Source organism: Myotis nattereri (assembly GCF_964212035.1).
Source record: "Myotis nattereri genome assembly, chromosome: 15".
NCBI lineage: Eukaryota > Metazoa > Chordata > Mammalia > Chiroptera > Vespertilionidae > Myotis > Myotis nattereri.
Genome location: NC_138090.1, coordinates 20,412,531 through 20,429,971, shown reverse-complemented (window position 1 = coordinate 20,429,971; position 17,441 = coordinate 20,412,531). Strand labels below are relative to the sequence as shown.

General features: G+C 43.4%; 1 protein-coding gene across 3 annotated transcripts in view; it reads left to right on the top strand.

Moving 5' to 3' along the window:
* ADAMTS18 (ADAM metallopeptidase with thrombospondin type 1 motif 18) overlaps positions 1–17,441 on the top strand; it is a gene marked incomplete at both ends in the record, with an annotated part of 125,795 nt that overhangs the window by 87,671 nt on the left and 20,683 nt on the right. For all 3 annotated transcript variants that reach the window (XM_081108707.1, XM_081108706.1, XM_081108708.1), the window contains 4 exons: positions 3,078–3,250; positions 6,182–6,312; positions 7,008–7,131; positions 8,069–8,313. In XM_081108707.1, coding sequence (XP_080964833.1) covers positions 3,078–3,250; positions 6,182–6,312; positions 7,008–7,131; positions 8,069–8,313 — 673 coding nt within the window. The remainder of the gene's footprint in view (positions 1–3,077; positions 3,251–6,181; positions 6,313–7,007; positions 7,132–8,068; positions 8,314–17,441) is intronic.

The following is a 17,441-nucleotide window of genomic DNA, read 5'->3' as shown; positions in this document are numbered from 1 at the left end:
TTTTTCTCGTCCCTGCAGGTTCCTTTCTTCCTTCAGTTCAAACATTCGGTCTGTTCCCATCACTCAGCCTGACCATTTTTATTTTTTCATGTGGAGGCAATGCGAGCTTTTTATTTCACACCATGATGGTTTTCCCAGAACATATTTTTGTTTCATAAAAAGTGAGTTATTCCTGGCCAATTCGGGGATGCATTTCAGCTTCCCAAGGCTTGACAGGTTAATGTGGTCCGGGAATGGCCAATCCCAGGTACATGTGGCCCTCTTTATTCCTCTGTGAGTTGCAATCTGTTGTCTCATCCAGTTTTTTTATAAGTAGGGTGGCAGAGGGTCCCATTCACAGCAGCAATTCTTGCCCAAGTCACCAAGCTGATCATGTTAGAGTGGGACCAAGAGCCCACAGTCTTAATCCTTTGACATTTTTCCTGGGTCCCTGGCAATTAAATGATTATACTTAAGGGAGCCTAGTAAAACTCCTATAAACTGTTTGGGAAAACTGTGAAAATTAAACACATTAAGGCATTCTAGAACTTTTTCCTAAAATGTGAGTCTACTCGAGAAAGAATAATACACCACTAGGTTCATAGCTTCAGAATAATGATTGAATCCAACCTCTGGCTCTTTTCCCAACTGGTAATTTCTAGGCCCAGCTGATGATCAGAATCACCAAGTGTGCTTTAAAAAAATGAGGTTTGGATCTTCCCCACCATATATTCTTAGGGAAAATGTCTGGGAAGGGCCCAAGAGTGTGTCTGTGTATTTAGCCGGGCTCCCTACATGGTTCTAATATCAGCCAGCCAATATGATAACCATTTACAGGGAGGACCTGACAAATTATGCAGAAGCAAATTATGGGTAAACTTTAAAATAGTCTAATGTAAACGCAAAATCGTGTGCCTAGACATTTGTTTTCTCATTTTCTACATTTCTTTTAAAAGCTTAAGTTATTATACCAAGGGATGCCCCGGATGAATTTTCTGTTAACTTATCCTAACACCCATGCTCATAGCCGCAGAGAAATGGACCTGTATTGGAAGATTTGATGGAAAAGTCCAAATGCTTGCCAGTCATTACAAGTAGAAAGCATTTTTATATAGTTATGATTTACTTGTGCAAACTGGGCCCGAGACTGTGTCCTAAATTCTTTCCAAATGTGGTCTCAGTTCATTGTCACAATTGCCCCCACTGTACAGATGAGAATAAAATTGCCTAAAGATAAGCTGGGAAGAGGCAGAGAATATTTCAGTCCTGATCTGCAGCCATAGCAAAGGCCAGCTCCCCAGCCACTGTGTGTTACTCTTCCTCTCCCGTGCGCGGGTCCTACTGCCTCACAGTGAGGCGCAGGCAGAGTGCAGTGGGCAGAGAGCCCAGAGATAAGAGGTTTAACTCCACTCTCCTGTAGCCCTGTGGCCTTTATGCAAGTTTTGTGAGCTCTGTCAGCCACTTGTCTCATCTATCAGATGAGGAGATGGCTCTATGAGCTTTGAGGTCTTTGCCCTGTTATCGTTTCAGCGTGGAAAAAAGTAACACATGTGGTCCTCTTTCACTTGATTGCGTTTAAATCGTCGAAATGCAGGTTATGTGTAAAATCTCAGACGGAGAGTCTTACTGAGAAAGCTTGGCATCGGCTCTCTAAAGATGACCAGCGATAGGAAGACTGTCAGATGTGGCCCTTTAAAGTTTTGCTCAACGCTTTTTAGGTAATGATTTAAGAAGTCCTCGGGGACTTGATCTAGCCCAGTGACTGCTGGATGTTTAAGTAGTTACTCCAGAATGTTTTGAAATAGCAGAAAAATCTCATTCTGGCAGCGTGACACTTCCCGTTTCTGCTGAATCCATTTTCGCATGCAGTTCTAGGAGGACTTGATAAAATATGCCGAAGCAAATCCAGGGTGTTTTATAGCATTCCTGTGCTTCCTAAAGAGACAAGGAATTTTAATCACATCAGTTTATTAACCTGGAGGCTTCTTTCGTGTTACATGTTTGCATTGAGCTCTGGTGTGAGACGATCCATCCTTGGGTTTTAGCCTTTGGAGGAAACCGCCAAAAAAATAGTGCGGCTGAAAAGAAGCAATTGCTCTGTGCCCGGACTAAGCTGGACACGATGCTAGTGGTGACTTTCCGTGTGGCTTGTGCTCCTTTTTTCCTTTATTTTGCTTTCTGGTGTTTTGCAGCCTGCCTACCAAGATCTTAAAGAGTTTGCCATTAGATCCTAATTATTTATGTTCTGATGGGGTTCCCTACTCTTGAAATCCATTTCCCATCGTGCTTGGCAGGAAAAGAGTAGGCCACCTGCAAAGTTAAAAAGTGATTGTGCAGATGAAAACGAGGGAATGTTTTGCCTTGGAGCTTAGGAACAATTAGAATAAAACACACAAGAGTCAGACAGTAATCAAAATATCAGCCCAGGGACTGACAAAGCTGGCCTGGGAAGCATGGCAGATGGGGCTTTCTGCTCCGTCTCCCTGGGGTCCTGAATTTGCACGCAGCAGCAGGTGCCGGACGGCCTGTGGGAAGATGATGAGTGTTTAGAAATGGGAGAGAAGCTGGCGAGTGGCTTGGGTTCGCATTTGAAGAGCTTTGATGCCAACATAGGGTGTGTGTGTGTGGCACACATCTACATTAATAAGAACATTGAGGTGCGTTTACAGGTTTCCTAACATATAAGGTGATAGGATGAGTGTCAAAATACGCTCTCATCAGTTTTTAAGGAAATTGCCAGAATGTACAAATTGGATCAGAAATGGCAAATAAGTTTGATCTAACCTGCCAGTTCCAGTTGATGAACAGTGATAAGCAGCTACCTTGAGGGCTGTGTTAAAGGGGGATTTTAAGGACATGTCAGGCTCTGCCAAAACAAAACAAAACAAACAAACAAAAAGGGTCTTTGATTGATTAGTTATGTCTGCCATGGATACAAGAAGGGATGTGACAAGTTGTATGCTACAGACTTCCGTTCTCATAATAGACTATCTATGTGGGACAACACCCATCTGGAATGTTACTCTGTATAGTACCCTCCGTGACGAATAGTGAGCCCTTTGACTGCCAGCATTAAAGTTCTTTACTCTTCTCTTTAGGCCTCAGTATGGTGGCAAGTTCTGTCCAGGTTCCGGCCGCATTTATCAGCTGTGCAACATTAACCCTTGCCATGAGAATAGCTTGGATTTTCGAGCCCAGCAGTGTGCAGAATATAACAGCAAACCTTTCCGGGGATGGTTCTACCAGTGGAAACCCTATACGAAAGTGGAAGGTAATTTGGTCTGTGTGACCCTCAAATAAATATGTCTCTACATGGACGGTAATGTGAACGAACAGCTCAGAAGAAATCGCTGCCTGTATGAAAGTTTCAGTTTTTATCTTTTGTTCCCCAGACCCATCCTGGCTCATGTGTTTTCTCAGTTCCATAGGTTTTGTTTATTTTTCCACACTTTTTTATTTCACAAGACACCCCTTGTCTCCCACATCTGTAAGCCAAAGTATTCATGTGTTTGGAATGCACTTATATTTCCAAACTTACCTTTGACATTTCAGCAATTAAGTCTCCCAGGGATGTTAATTGAAATTGGTATGAATTATCCAGACTAAAAATTCGTGAAACCATATATGCCCCATGGAGACACCATACTCAGTAACTGACATGTTCGATGATTACAAGCATGGGAAGGCCTATTTGCAGAGTATGCACACACACACACACACACACACACACACACACACACATGAATAAAAATTATCTCCATACTAAGTTCTTAGTACTTATTATAACTTAAAGTAATGGCATGTATTATACTTTTAAATTAATTAGTTTTTATTTTGGCTAAGCATCAAAACATTTATTTTAGTTCTAATATGCAAATTTAATGTGCTTTCTGTTACCTGTGCAGAATAAGCTGTCACTGTTCTACTTATTTCTTTTTCATTATTTCCATTCACTTGACTTACTAGAACTCATCCATGCTCCCTTGTTGATGCTTACTGCCTGGCAGACACCCTGCCCAATGCCAAGGAAACTAGATTGAATAAGACAGAAACCCCAGCCTTGGGATCTCAAATCCCAGTGGAGGGAGGCAGAAAAGTAAAGGCCTTCTTGTCCGTCCCTCCCTCTTCTCCTTTTAAATGTAGACCATCCTTTTTTTCTTCTTTTTTGTTGTTGTTAATTCTCACCTGAGGATATTTTCCCATTGATTTTTAGAGAAAGTGGAAGAGAGGGGGAGAGAGAGAGAAACATCGATGTGAGAGAGACACGTTGATTGGTTGCCTCCCGCACATGCCCCAACCAGGGCCAGGGATCGACCCTACCCTTGACCAGAATCAAACCCAGGACCATTCAGTCCTCAGCCCAACACTCTATCCACTGGGCCATCCGGTGAGGGCAATGTAGACCATCCTTGTCTGACAGTAGTGAGCTCTTTTCCTTCTTTGGTATTTCTAATGGACTAATTTATAAGTTGCTCAGGAACCTGTGCTGGAAAAATGGAGCTTTCTAGATTGTGTTAATTTCAGCTCCTGAATCTCAAATGCAAAAGTTAGTAGGCATTACATAAAACTGCTATTTAAAAAAAACAAACAAACAAAAAAACTGTCCCTAGCTGGTTTGGCTCAATGGATAGAGTGTTGACCTGCGGACTGAATGGTCCCAGGTTCGATTCCGATCAAGGGCACATGCCTGGGTTGTGGTCTCGATCCCCAATAGGGGGTCTGCAGGAGACAGCCAGTCAGTGATTCTTTCTCATCATTGATGTTTCTATCTCTCTCTCCCCCTCCCTTCCTCTCTGAAATCAATAAAAATATATTTTTTAAAAAAACTAGATGGGGGAAAAAGTTCATCCATCCGCACATCTGCATATTTGGAACATAATAATTGAGCTTCTTCCTCATTTTTGGCTTTGTCCTTTATTGAGAGAGTTTATGAAGCACAACTGTTTGCAAACTGTTTACACATTTGTTGTAAGATGTTGTCAGGGATCTCACACAGGGCTGCCTACGTCAGGTCTCGTGAGAAATGTCATCTGCAGTTCCTGGACTGGAACAACTCTTTCTATTTGAGAAATTAGCATAATGTCTTTCTGATAACAAGAGCTCTATAAGTATAATGCTCTCATTTTTTGCCTGTGATATCTGAAATCTCAGTAACTTAGTGGTCAATAAAACTTACTCTTTTTAGCCTTTAAGTTCAGTTTATTTGCTTCCTCTTCCTTTTCATGATATGATACTTCTCTGTAAGTTTTATAAACATTATTGACATATGTCTTTTTTTTCAGAAATGCCTAAATTTTTTTCGCTTAGTTGAATAAATACCTAAAGTAAGTCATGTCCTAAATCTCAGGTCAGCAAACTATGCCCTGTGAGCCAAGTCTGACCTGCTTTTTTATGAAAATTATAAAGTTTTATTGGTGAAGGACAAATATGGTATGATTTCACTTATATGTGAAACCTAAAAACACAAAATAAATGAACAAACAAAACAGAAATAGACTCACAGATGCAGAGAACAGACTGATGGTTGCTAGAGGGGAGAGGGTGGAGGGCTGGGTGAAAAGGGATTAAGAAGCACAGATTTGTAGTTACAAAATAGTCATGAGGATGTAAAACACAGCACGGGGAATATAGTCAATAATATTGAGGTAACCATGTATGTTGCCAGGTGGATACCTGAATTATTGGGGGAGTCACTTTGTAAATTATATAATTGCTTAACCACTGTGATATATACCTGAAACTAATATAAAATATTATTAAATGTCAACTGTCATTGAAAACTAAAATTTAAAATATAAATATAAAGATTTATTGGAACTTTAAACACTCCTTCATTTATATGTTATCAATGGCAGACAGTAGGGCCGAGGAAGCCTCAAATATTTACTATCCAAGCAGAGTAGCTACACAATCCATGTGTGTATCGTACTAGTACTAAGGATTGGAAAAAATTAAATTCTTACATATTGATGTTAAAGCAACTTTATATGGATTACTAACTGGCATTTGTATTTTTTAAAGCCACATACATGAGCACACGTGCACCAACATGCGCACACACACACACACACACCTGTAAGTAACATTTTCCATTTTGATCATGCTAGTGTTTTAAATAAATGTAATTCATCCTTTTGGAGGGCATGTCATTGTCCTGTGATTTCCTCTTGACCGTGTCCTATCTTGCTCTCTTTGCTTCTAGAGGAAGACCGGTGTAGACTGTACTGCAAGGCTGAGAACTTTGAGTTTTTTTTCGCAATGTCCAGCAAGGTGAAAGACGGAACTCCTTGCTCCCCAAACAAAAATGATGTTTGTATTGATGGGATCTGTGAAGTAAGAGAACCTTTCTGCTTTGGGATGTCTGATCATGTTTGTGTTTTCTCATATCAGATGGCAAATGTGAGAAGGGTGGCCAGAGAGTCTGTCTGCAGAAAAGCAGGTGGCATAGGGTTAAGGGGCAACATTAACCCTATGACGTAGCCTGCTATACATAGTAGCTGTAAAAATGAAATAAGAATGTAAACTTTTATTGCATATTCACTAAATACATTCACTATACGATTAGAACCTCACACATGTGTTTGAAATAGTACTACTATTTCTTTCTAGTAGTTTTATTTGGGTACCCACTTTCTCTTTTAATTTGATTGTGAGATTGTTGATCTCTTCAGGGTGTGTGTGTGTGTGTGTGTGTGTGTGTGTGTGTGTGTGTGTGTTTTGTCCAGCAGTTTTAGGTTTCAGTAGTAGAGCTGGCTCACCTGCCATTGGTAGCAATGGTAACTTTTTATTCTGATTTTACAGATGACGAGTCTAAGCCTAGATAAGTTATATGATTGCCTGGGCATAAATCTAGTCATGAATGGCAGGGAAGGATTTGAACTCCGAGTCAGTCAAACTTGACAGTGTGCTTTCATCGTAAAGCTGAACCTCCTTCCTGAGGTTCTGCAAATACAGGAAACCGCTAGGTTATTCTTAGCACTGGCTTCTCTGACCTTTGATTTTTCTCACTCTTTGCCTTCTTGTCACAGCCAGTGGGATGCGATCATGAACTTGGCTCTAAAGCAGTTTCTGATGCCTGTGGTGTTTGCAAAGGTGATAATTCGACTTGCAAGTTTTATAAAGGCCTGTACCTCAACCAGCATAAAGCAAATGGTAAGAGACGCTGCTGCTCCATGGCTGTCACTGGTGGGACACATCTGCTACTGAACAAATTCAAGTGATGCTAGATGTGGCCGAGCATCTTTGCCTGGCTCACCTGACGCAGGGCCGATGATGGCTTTTACGCTTCTGCAAGAGCTAGGGAGGACAGGTGGGGATTTTCCTGTGAAGGGTTTTCGAAACACACTCATCTCAGATGTGTTCAAACAAATGCCCTTCTACTTGGCAGTCTGAATCTGCTGATCAGGCTGTCCTGTGCCCCACATTCATTCGTTAAATAGAGAACTTATTGCGAAACTTAGATAATACCCCCTCAAATGTTGGATGAGTATTTGAAGCAATTATCTAAACATCTTGAGTAAGGTTAAACTTGGAGCCCTGTTTTTTGCATATCACTGTGAGAATACACAGTTCTCACTTTCTCCTCAGTAGATGCAAAATAAATCGCATCCTTGAGTTCCGTGGCCTTCCGCAGTACCTTCAGTCTGCACACAGCTGCTGGTGACAGCCACATCTCTCTCTCCCGTGCTCCTGCCACTCGGAAAATGAAATTACCAATCACTGCCCTGACCGGTTTGGTTCAGTGGATAGAGCGTCGGCCTGCAGACTGAAGGGTCCCAGGTTCGATTCCGGTCAAGGGCATGTACCTTGGTTGCAGGCACATCCCCAGTAGGGGGTGTGCAGGAGGCAGCTGATCAATGTTTCTCTCTCATCGATGTTTCTAACTCTCTATCCCTCTCCCTTCCTCTCTGTAAAAATCAATAAAATATATTTTTTTAAAAAAATTACCAATCACTCTCACTTCATAAGAGTAGAAATGAATGTCAGCTGATGATTCAAAAACTTCCCTTACAAAAAATGGCCACTCCATGTCTGAGCCTTTCTGGTCACCTCCCGTGGAAAACAAACATGTTCTGTTCTTCCCACTTAGAATATTACCCGGTGGTCGTCGTCCCGGCAGGAGCCCGAAGCATCGAAGTCCAGGAGCTGCAGATGTCCTCCAGTTACCTCGCCGTCCGGAGCCTCCATCAAAAGTACTACCTGACGGGGGGCTGGAGCATCGACTGGCCCGGGGAGTTCCTCTTCTCCGGGACCGTGTTTGAGTACCAGCGCCCCTTCAACCGCCCGGAACGTCTGTACGCGCCAGGACCCACTAATGAGACGCTGGTCTTTGAAGTAAGTCCCTTCTGCTCATTCAGTTCCCAGCGCCGCCTGCTAAGTGGGGAGTGACATCCCAGCTTGAGGGAGCTCTGAGAGCCCCAGTCTTTCTAGTCCACGTCTCCTAACAGGCTCGATTTCAGAGTGCAAAGGGGAAGAGGCAGCAACTCCATTTAGGGGGGAAAGGGCAGGGATCCAATGGGTCCCCGAGAAAATGTGTGAGTTTCACATTTAGACGCCAGCCTCTCACTGTGGCACGCGGCTGTCCCGAATGCTGGGGAGTACGTAGAGGAGCACTTTTTACATCGTTCCCGTGTGTCTGTGTCTGCCATTGGGGTAGTCCATTGCTGCAATTCCCCGCATAGGTCCGCTGGCCCGGCTGGGGGGCGGGGGGGGGGGGCGTGGGGCCCAGAGTGATGGAGCAGAAAGGACACTGGCCTGAGGGCCAAGAAAGTTTCAATCACAGCAAGCCACCTTGCTCTTGGAGGCTGCCAGGTTCCTAGCGGTATGAATGGCTAGTAATGGTAATGAAAACAGCCGGCGTATCTGCAAATGGCTCTGTGGACTGTGGTCCTCATAATGTTCAGTGTAGAAGCCGGGGCTGGTCATTTGCTTTCAGAGACAAGTGATGTGCTTCGGGTTGGGTAGAATCACACTGGCCCCCACGTACTGAGGGCTTACATAACCAGGCACTCATGTTAGTCATTTCCAGCTTCAGTTTCTCACCCACAAAATTGGGATAGAAAACCTACCTCACTGATGTGCCAGAAAAATAAGCAATGGAGTGTGAAGAAAGCTTAAAAGATTTGCCTAACTCACACAGTGAGGGGAAAAGCAGAGTTGAACTGTAGCCCAAATCTTTCCCATCGAGGGGGGTGATACTGCTCTTCTCAATTAAAGGAAACAGTAGCTTAATTCAATAATTACAATAATTATAATTATACTAATAATTATTGTTATTAAAGGCATTAGCCTTAAACATTTACTAAGGAAAATGAGTAGAAGACAGTTTTAAAAAATGACCTACTGTAACTCTGGGTTCTAAGTCAGATATTGTACAAGTAGTATGGTGGAAAGTACAGACTCTTTTTTTTAAATCCTCACCCAAGGATATTTTTCCATTGATTTTTAGAGAGAGTTGGAGAGAGAGGAAAAGATAAAGAGAAACATTGATGTGAGAGGACACACATCGATTGGTTGCCTCCTACATGTGCCCTGACCAGGGCCCGGGCAGGGGAGGAGCCTGCAACCAAGGTACTGCCCCTGACCCGAATCGAACCAGGGGACCCTTTGATCTGCAGGCCGACGCGCTATCCATTGAGCCAAACTGGCTAGGGTGCAAAGTATAGACTCTTCACTAGCTATAAACTTGGGCAAGTTTCTTAATCTCTTAATACCCACATCTGAAATATGGACAAACAATACTAGCTAACTATTAAGGCCAGTTTGAGGATAATTTAAGATAAGTCCAATGCTTACAGAGTCCTTGGCACATGATATCTGTAACCATGATCATCATTTTGCCCTCTGAGTGTATTGCACGTGTATTTTTAAAATCTAAACCTCAGACCATGGTTAGCCAACTGCTGACCACAAGTCAAATCCAGGTCCCAGGTCTGCATATTAAAACAAAATGGATCAATACTTTAATATAAGGTGATTTCCTATTTTTAGAAATACTGATTTTTGACATCTCTTTAAAAAATAAAAGAACTTCTGGCCCCAGTAGGTACAGCATTTGAGTTTGCAGCCTAGGCCCTTGATCTTGACCATGAGTTAACCTCCACTGTCCTACCAATTTGAGGCAGCAGGTCCTATCACCTCTGTCTGTGTGATAGAAGGTCCCTCAGCGATTTCACAACACTAAGTCTGAGAGAAGCCATCAGCACACGATATTCTTCCAACCCCCTCAGGCCTCTCAGGGGATAAGATAGGAACCCCGAATCAAACTGGACTGAAGTTAGGGTGGCGGGAGCTCAACAGTGCATCCAGCCCCTGAAATTGCGCTTTCATTAAACCTAAGGCCCCAGGGATTGAACTCTCTGATTAGGGATTTCTGGACTTTTTTTTTTTTTTCCCCAAATCTTTTTCTTTTAGATGCGTATGTTTGCTCTGTTTCTTTTCTACTCAGCATCTAAGCCACAAACACCTTTTTCTTTTCTTTCGAAAGGTATGTTTTCTTTAGGGGTGGGGTATACTGCGCGCGCAAGGTTTATGTTTTAGAGCAACGTGGCGTCACTAGCTTTGCCAAGAGGCCTCTGATCCATCTCTGAGCAAATGTACACACACCGAGGTCTGTGGCTGAAAAATAATGTAGGTCGGGAAGGGGACGAGGGGCCTCCCACGCTTCTGCCACGCGCAGTCACAGGCACGTGCAAGTCGCTCCTCGTGAGAAATGTGCGGTTTTCTCCCTCGTGACGAGCAGCCCTTCTTTGCTGTTGTTCCTCCGGTTTTGTTCGTAAACACAGAGCCACTCCAGTAGGTGTCGACAGTCCTGTTGGTAATTTCAGGCTTGTTGTTAAACATATATCATCCGTAGGGAAACCACAACAAAGAGTCAGACAAGAATGATGGAAAGTGCACAGCAGAATAACGGAGTTCCTTCTCGCTTTCATCTTCAGAGCCCGGAATATCCCCTGGCACTGTCGGCGTTGATCACATTAACCAGATAATGGACACATTGTCACTGAATGTTGTGCCGGCTTCAGGCAGAGAATTTTTATTTGTGCTTTGCTTGATCTAAGCATAGCTCCATATCTCATTCATCTATATTATTTTAGACGTGGCTGAAATGAATTAAATCTTTGGGTTGTTCACTAGGTCCAATTTTTTTTCTGATGTTTAGGAGCTATTTTTAGGGAATAGAAGGATGACCTCAGTGGGTGATGGAGTTCTCCAAAATTGGTCAGGTTCATCAGTCCATCTGCTTGCAAATACAGGCAGTGCCTTCGGGGGGGAGATGGTGGAGCAACTACAATATAAGGGGAAATATTATGTAGATCTAAATAAAATTATAAAAACATAAAAATCTTCCCCGGTTTCAATTGGATATGTATTATATTTTTAAAAAATATATATATTTTTATTGATTGCAGAAAGGAAGGGAGAGGGAGAGAGAGATAGAAAATCAATGATGAAAGAGAATCATTGATCGGCTGCCTCCTCCATGCCCCCTACTGGGGATAGAGATCACAATCAGGCGTATGCCCTGACTGGGAATCGAACCCTGACCTCCTGGTTCAGAGGTCGACACTCAACCACTGAGCCAACGTGGCTGGGCTATATTTTTTTAAATAATTTTTACGACCATATGAATAGAAGTAAGAACTATAATAATATTTCTATTAATGCAAAACCATAGTTTCGCTGCAATGGAATAAGGTCACATTTGCTTACAAAGTCACACTACTTGTACTCATTCTACTTACAGAATCAATGAAAGCTTAATGTCCTAGGAATGTGACCTGTCTGAAAGTAACCTACAGGGAAACGTACTTGATTAATTGGACATGAATTGCTTGTATTTTTAAAGGAGTTGTGGTTTCATTCAAAACTTGCAAATGTGTTAGGAGATTTAAAAAAATCAAATCCAGTGACCTAGTATCATGTCTATTTTATCTTTTAAAAATATTGGGGTTAATGACTTTAATATTTAAATTATACATTATTCCTCTCAGGAGAACATCAAATTTCAGGCCAGTTTTTGTCATGCGGTCAGACCTTCCTAAATCGATATAACACAGTGATTTTAAAAAGTTAAAATCATAGTAAGCAATAAATTACATTTTCCCAAAACTAGACTGTATAGCAATATCCAAGTGATCCATGGCTGTATTCTTTAAAGGGAGTTCAAGTTCATACGCCTCTCCATACAACTGTGAATTGAACCAGAATGAATACTCTGGGAGCCAAAAATATGTTCACTCCAATATAAAAATGTTGAATGCGTTTTACAATCCTGGGGGATGCTAAAAATCAAAGTGTGGGAACCGACCAAAATAAAAAATGCTGTTGCATCCACAGAAAGTATAAGTCTGTGAAACAAAGCACTTTCTCTCTCAGCCACTTAAAATATCTGTTCACTAAGTTCCTCTCATGGTGTAAAAGTCGGCAGGAGTGTGTGTTTACCAAAACACGTGAGGATGGCATGTTAAGGATACTGTCCCTATTTTTTTTTTAATATATTTTATTGATTTTTTATAGAGAGGAAGGGAGAGGGATAGAGTTAGAAACATCTATGAGTGAGAAACATCGATCAGCTGCCTCCTGCACACCCCCTACTGGGGATGTGCCCGCAACCAAGGTACATGCCCTTGACCGAAATCGAACCTGGGACCTTTCAGTCCGCAGGCCGACGCTCTATCCACTGAGCCAAACCGTTTAGAGCATACTGTCCCTATTTTTATCTCACTTATATATATTAATCAGACCCTCCCAATAGCTTAGCTAGTTCCCATCTTCGACTGCCTTGGTGTGTATTGACTTAGGTAACTACTTGCAAAGTAATTTGCCCCTGCTTACGTCCTCTCTTTGTCTGAACAAAATGAGACATTTGCTGGGTGCCTTGAACTAGACATAGGGAGTACACAGTGGTTAAGACACAGACCATGTCTCGGCTCTTTAAGGGATGTAAAGCGGGAGTCCCGGTATGTGGATCCCATTCTTTGGGAAGCGCATGGGCTGGTGCAGGGAGCGCTGTGTGAACAGGTGGGAGCACGGGCTACTTGCTGCTCTTCCCCGTGCCACGGTGCAGGAGTCACTTCATCCATCTGGATCCCAGTTTTCTCATTTGGGAAATGACTTCCCCGAACTCATGCTAAACTGTGCCTTCCGCTGTACTCCACAGCACTGGCCTTGCGCACTTTAATGGCCCCCGGAATCCCACATTAGCACAAGGACTTACTCATCTTTGCAGCTTCCAGGGCTGACTTAGTACCTGGGACATCATAGATGCTCAAAAAATATATATTTATTGGACGAAGAGCTTCCAGTGATAAAATTCATTTATACATTTAGAAAGTGGAATCTTCTTTCCAAATTGAAAAAACATCACACATAGAGACGATAAATAAGTTAAATGACAGCAAAATTTCTCGGACCAAAGGCAGGAGTGAGAGGCCCAGAGACCAGCCTCTTCTTACCCCATTTTTGCTTCTGTCCCAAACCGCAGCTGTAATCTCTGACAAGCCCAGACTTCTAAGGGACACATTTAAAAACCACGGGGTTTCATCATCTCTCAGGACTAGCCTTAGAACTGGGTTGAGCTGAAAGTTGAGTACAGTCAACAGCATTTAAAGTATTGACATTTGATCTCCTGAATTGCATTTGAGGAATCAGCGTGGTGGCTGAAATGCCTGCCTTCCCCAAAGTGAGCAGTTTACACAGAAGTTTCTGACCAGTTGGCTCACAATAGACTCACCCCAGTCTGAGAGAATAGCAACTTGCCTTCCCAAGGTGGTGGGTTTCCCAGACCCTTTTTTCTGATCGTTTTCTAGTGCAAGGAAGGCAGGCTGATGAGATCCTGGGAGTAACTGATGGCTGTCAGTTAACCCCAAAGGCAAGGTCTTCTGCTTCTGGTTATGTTTATCTGTCAAAGCTGTGCAGAACGTCTTCATAGGGAAGCTCAGTCTAAATGGAAAACAGACCGTTACTTCTATCACCGAGGCGTGCGTCCGCCCAGTTTTAAAATGCAGTCTCCCTTCCACACATGCATTCTCCTGGGAACCTTTGGCTCTTCATGTCCGCATTTGCAAGAGCTGCATGTCACGGACACAATGCTGGAAATTCACAAAGATAACGGAGGGTTTATATGATTGTCTTAGATCTTAAAAATGTTAGGCATTAGTTAAGTCCATCAATCAACATCTCATTGAGAAATACACATATATATGTAAATGAGTTGGAGGAAAAGAGCTCATTTTCAGGGCCCTGTATTATATTTGTGCATTGCCCACCGGGGAAAGACTCCTCAGGCACATGCAGAACCAGCACCCAAAGAAGTCAGTGTTGATCTGGCAAGTCACACACATCCTGAGGCCACTGCAGATACAGTTATTACCAACTGGTTCATTCCCACATTTTCTTACTCAACTCCTTCCACACAACATGAGCCTGGAATAAAGTCTAAGGAATTGCTCATTGAATGAGTTCACTTGTCAGTCATCTGAAAGATTGAAAAGTCAGCTTCTGTTTCTGTAGTCTTTAGGAGATCATGTATGGACCACCGCATTGTTTAGTTCATGGGGTTTGGGAAGACCAAGAAAAACTAAGTATGTTACTTCCACACCCAACATTTAGTGTGTGTGTGTGTGTGTGTGTGTGAGAGAGAGAGAGAGAAAGAGAGAGAGAGAGAGAGAGAGAGAGAGAGAGAGAGAGAGATGTGTAAGAAATTAAATTTTGAAATGGTAGAAATGTGAAAACTGAAGATCTCAGTTGACATTTACATGTGACTTGTTGAAAAATAATCACTTAATCTGAAGTCAACAGAGATGTGCTGGGCTTTTGAGTATAGCTGAAAACTTGACTTTTTTTCCATTTTGAGATAATATATAGGTCATATAAGGCCACCGACTCTTTTTTGTTTGTTTGTTTGTTTAAGCACTGTGCAAAAGGTGTGTCTAATATATAATTTTAGGGGGCCTTGACAATAATTAAAAACACACTCTTTTCTTTCATGACTAGTTAAGGTGCCCACTTAGAGATTATACATTCTTTGGAAGTGACTGAGATGAGCTTTTCTGCCAGCTTTGCCCTCTCTCTCATCCCCACAATGCCACCCCTTTCCTCCCTGCCCCATTTCTTCTTCCCCCACCGTCTTTCTCTTCCCACTTCCTCTCTCTCTTCCTCATTTTCCACCTGCTTCTGTTTCTCTCTGTCTCTGCTTCTGTCTCGCACTCACACACACAGAAACAGTGACTGAGTCACATTCTCTGTCACGCTGTCTCGCAGTGGGAGGGTATGAGGAAATTCATCAGGGTGCTTCGTTATGAAGTAACTTCATCTCCCTCTGATGAACGCTGGTTGGGAACAACAAGATAACACAGGTTGCTATTCTAAGACTGAAAGGTGATCCCCTGTGTTTGTACAGCATTCCTTCTTTTCTTCAAAGTCTTAAAAATAAAAGCTGTCCTTTATGTGAAGGCATTTCCCCCCTCCCTGTTAAGTGGCAAAGGGGGTGTTTAACTCTTTGAAACTCCCTTCCCAATTAATAGCGCACCGAGGGAGAGTCCTGCAGGGGAAACGGACAGCGGCCTTTGTAATGACAGTAAGTGAGAAATAAGTTAACCACAGGCCAGTTTCAAAGCAGAAAAAGACATCTAAAGAAAATTGCTATAATAAACAACTTCCTCCGCTCTCGGGCGAACGGAGATGATGGAGTGGCGGGGGACCAGGTGGCCGGGCACATAGATCAGTGCGCTGACAGTGTGTGAGCAGCGCCGACAGAGCATTACCTTCTCATTTAGCCCCTTCCCTCTGACCCTGCTGTCTGAGTGCGCCCCTCCCCCAGGGAAAGGAGCTGAAATGAATGAAGATGAGCCTCCAGATAAACTCAGTGTGAGGAGATTAGCCAAGGAGCACGGCCTGAGCGCAGACACAAAACACAGAAGAGGCAGAGACGTAATGGAGGGTTAATGCAGAACAGATGATCTAAAGCTCAGACTCCAGGGGACAATTCGGAGGTGCTTTGGCGATGCCACGTCATTTGTCTAGAGAGCGCCATGTGCTATTAGAAGCGCAGGCTTCAGCGCATTCACGGCACATACCTCTGTGACGGGTGGGAGGACACTCTTTCTCTTCACTAAACCCGAAGGCATGTTGATGAGTTGAATTAGAACTGCAGTCGGGGTTCAGTGTGTCAACCGCACCTTTGAAGCTGCCTAACAGATGCGTTTGCAAGTCCCCGTCCGCGCCTCTGCGTTGCTGTCTCTTGTCAAATCCAGCTCACTCACACTTAATAGCAATGATGATACCGGTCGTGCTCGCCGGGCTCTGAAGCACACAAGGAGGCAAAGACAGCTGGCCAGCTTTTCCCGGCACAGGGCCTTCCAAACGCCACAGGAACCTCCACAAACACGAATCCGCACCACGGAAACGTCCCTTCCGGAGCATGAGTCCACATGGGACGGGTGGTGCAGTCCCTGAGTTACCAGGAGGGGCCAATCTATAACGTGTATTGCGTTTCAGTGGCTAAAACAGCAGTGAAGTAACATATCTAAATAAACACAGGGGAACATGAATTTAGGAGATTAAGAATCATTGAGTGCTTAAATCAGACGCTAGCACGTTCACGCAATAACATGTCCTGGGTTGGAACCCAGTAGCACTATGTCAGTAGCACAGCATGCTCTTAAAGCCCAGTGATAAGATCTTTTCAACAGTTGGTACAGTTTTTAGAAGTTTGTTAGAATCCTGGACACTGGGTTTCATAGCTGGGGAGGCAGTGTCGCGAGAGTTAAGATGCTGAGTTTTGGAGTCAGGGATATTAGAGACTGGAGTCCGGTGCTTCTGTTTACCAGCTTCGTGATCCTGTGGATTGGCTTATTGGTTTATTCGTCTACTGAAGTGGAGTCTTAATAGCACTGTCTATTCCTCATAATGTTATCAACTTTAAATGAGATAACATATGTGCAGTGTTTTGTCTGGCGCACAATAAGTGCTGCTATTGGTGTTTCGTAAGCCATCTTCTATACTAATAAAAGGGTAATATGCTAATTAGACCAGACATCTTCCGAATGTCTTCCAGACAAAGCCATGGTGGCGGGGCTGAGGCAGAGGCAGAGGCACTTAGGAGTAATCAGGCCAGCAGGGGAGGGCAGTTAGGGAGCAATCAGGCCAGCAGGCAGAGGCAGTTAGGGGTGATCAGGCTGGCAGGGGAGCAGTTAGGGGCGATCAGGCAGGCAGGCGAGCGGTTAGGAGCCAGTGGTCCCAGATTGCGAGAGGGATGTCCCGGATTGGAGAGGGTGCAGGCCGGGCTGAGGGACCCCCACTCCTGTGCACAAATTTCATGCACTGGGCCTCTAGTCAAATATATTACTGAAGACAAGAAGCAAGATTTCTAGCATGCATTCAATAAAAAGCCAGTCTTTCCAGCCCAGGCATAACTGGTAAATTCCATTGGAGGATGAGAACAACCTCTCTCTCTCTTT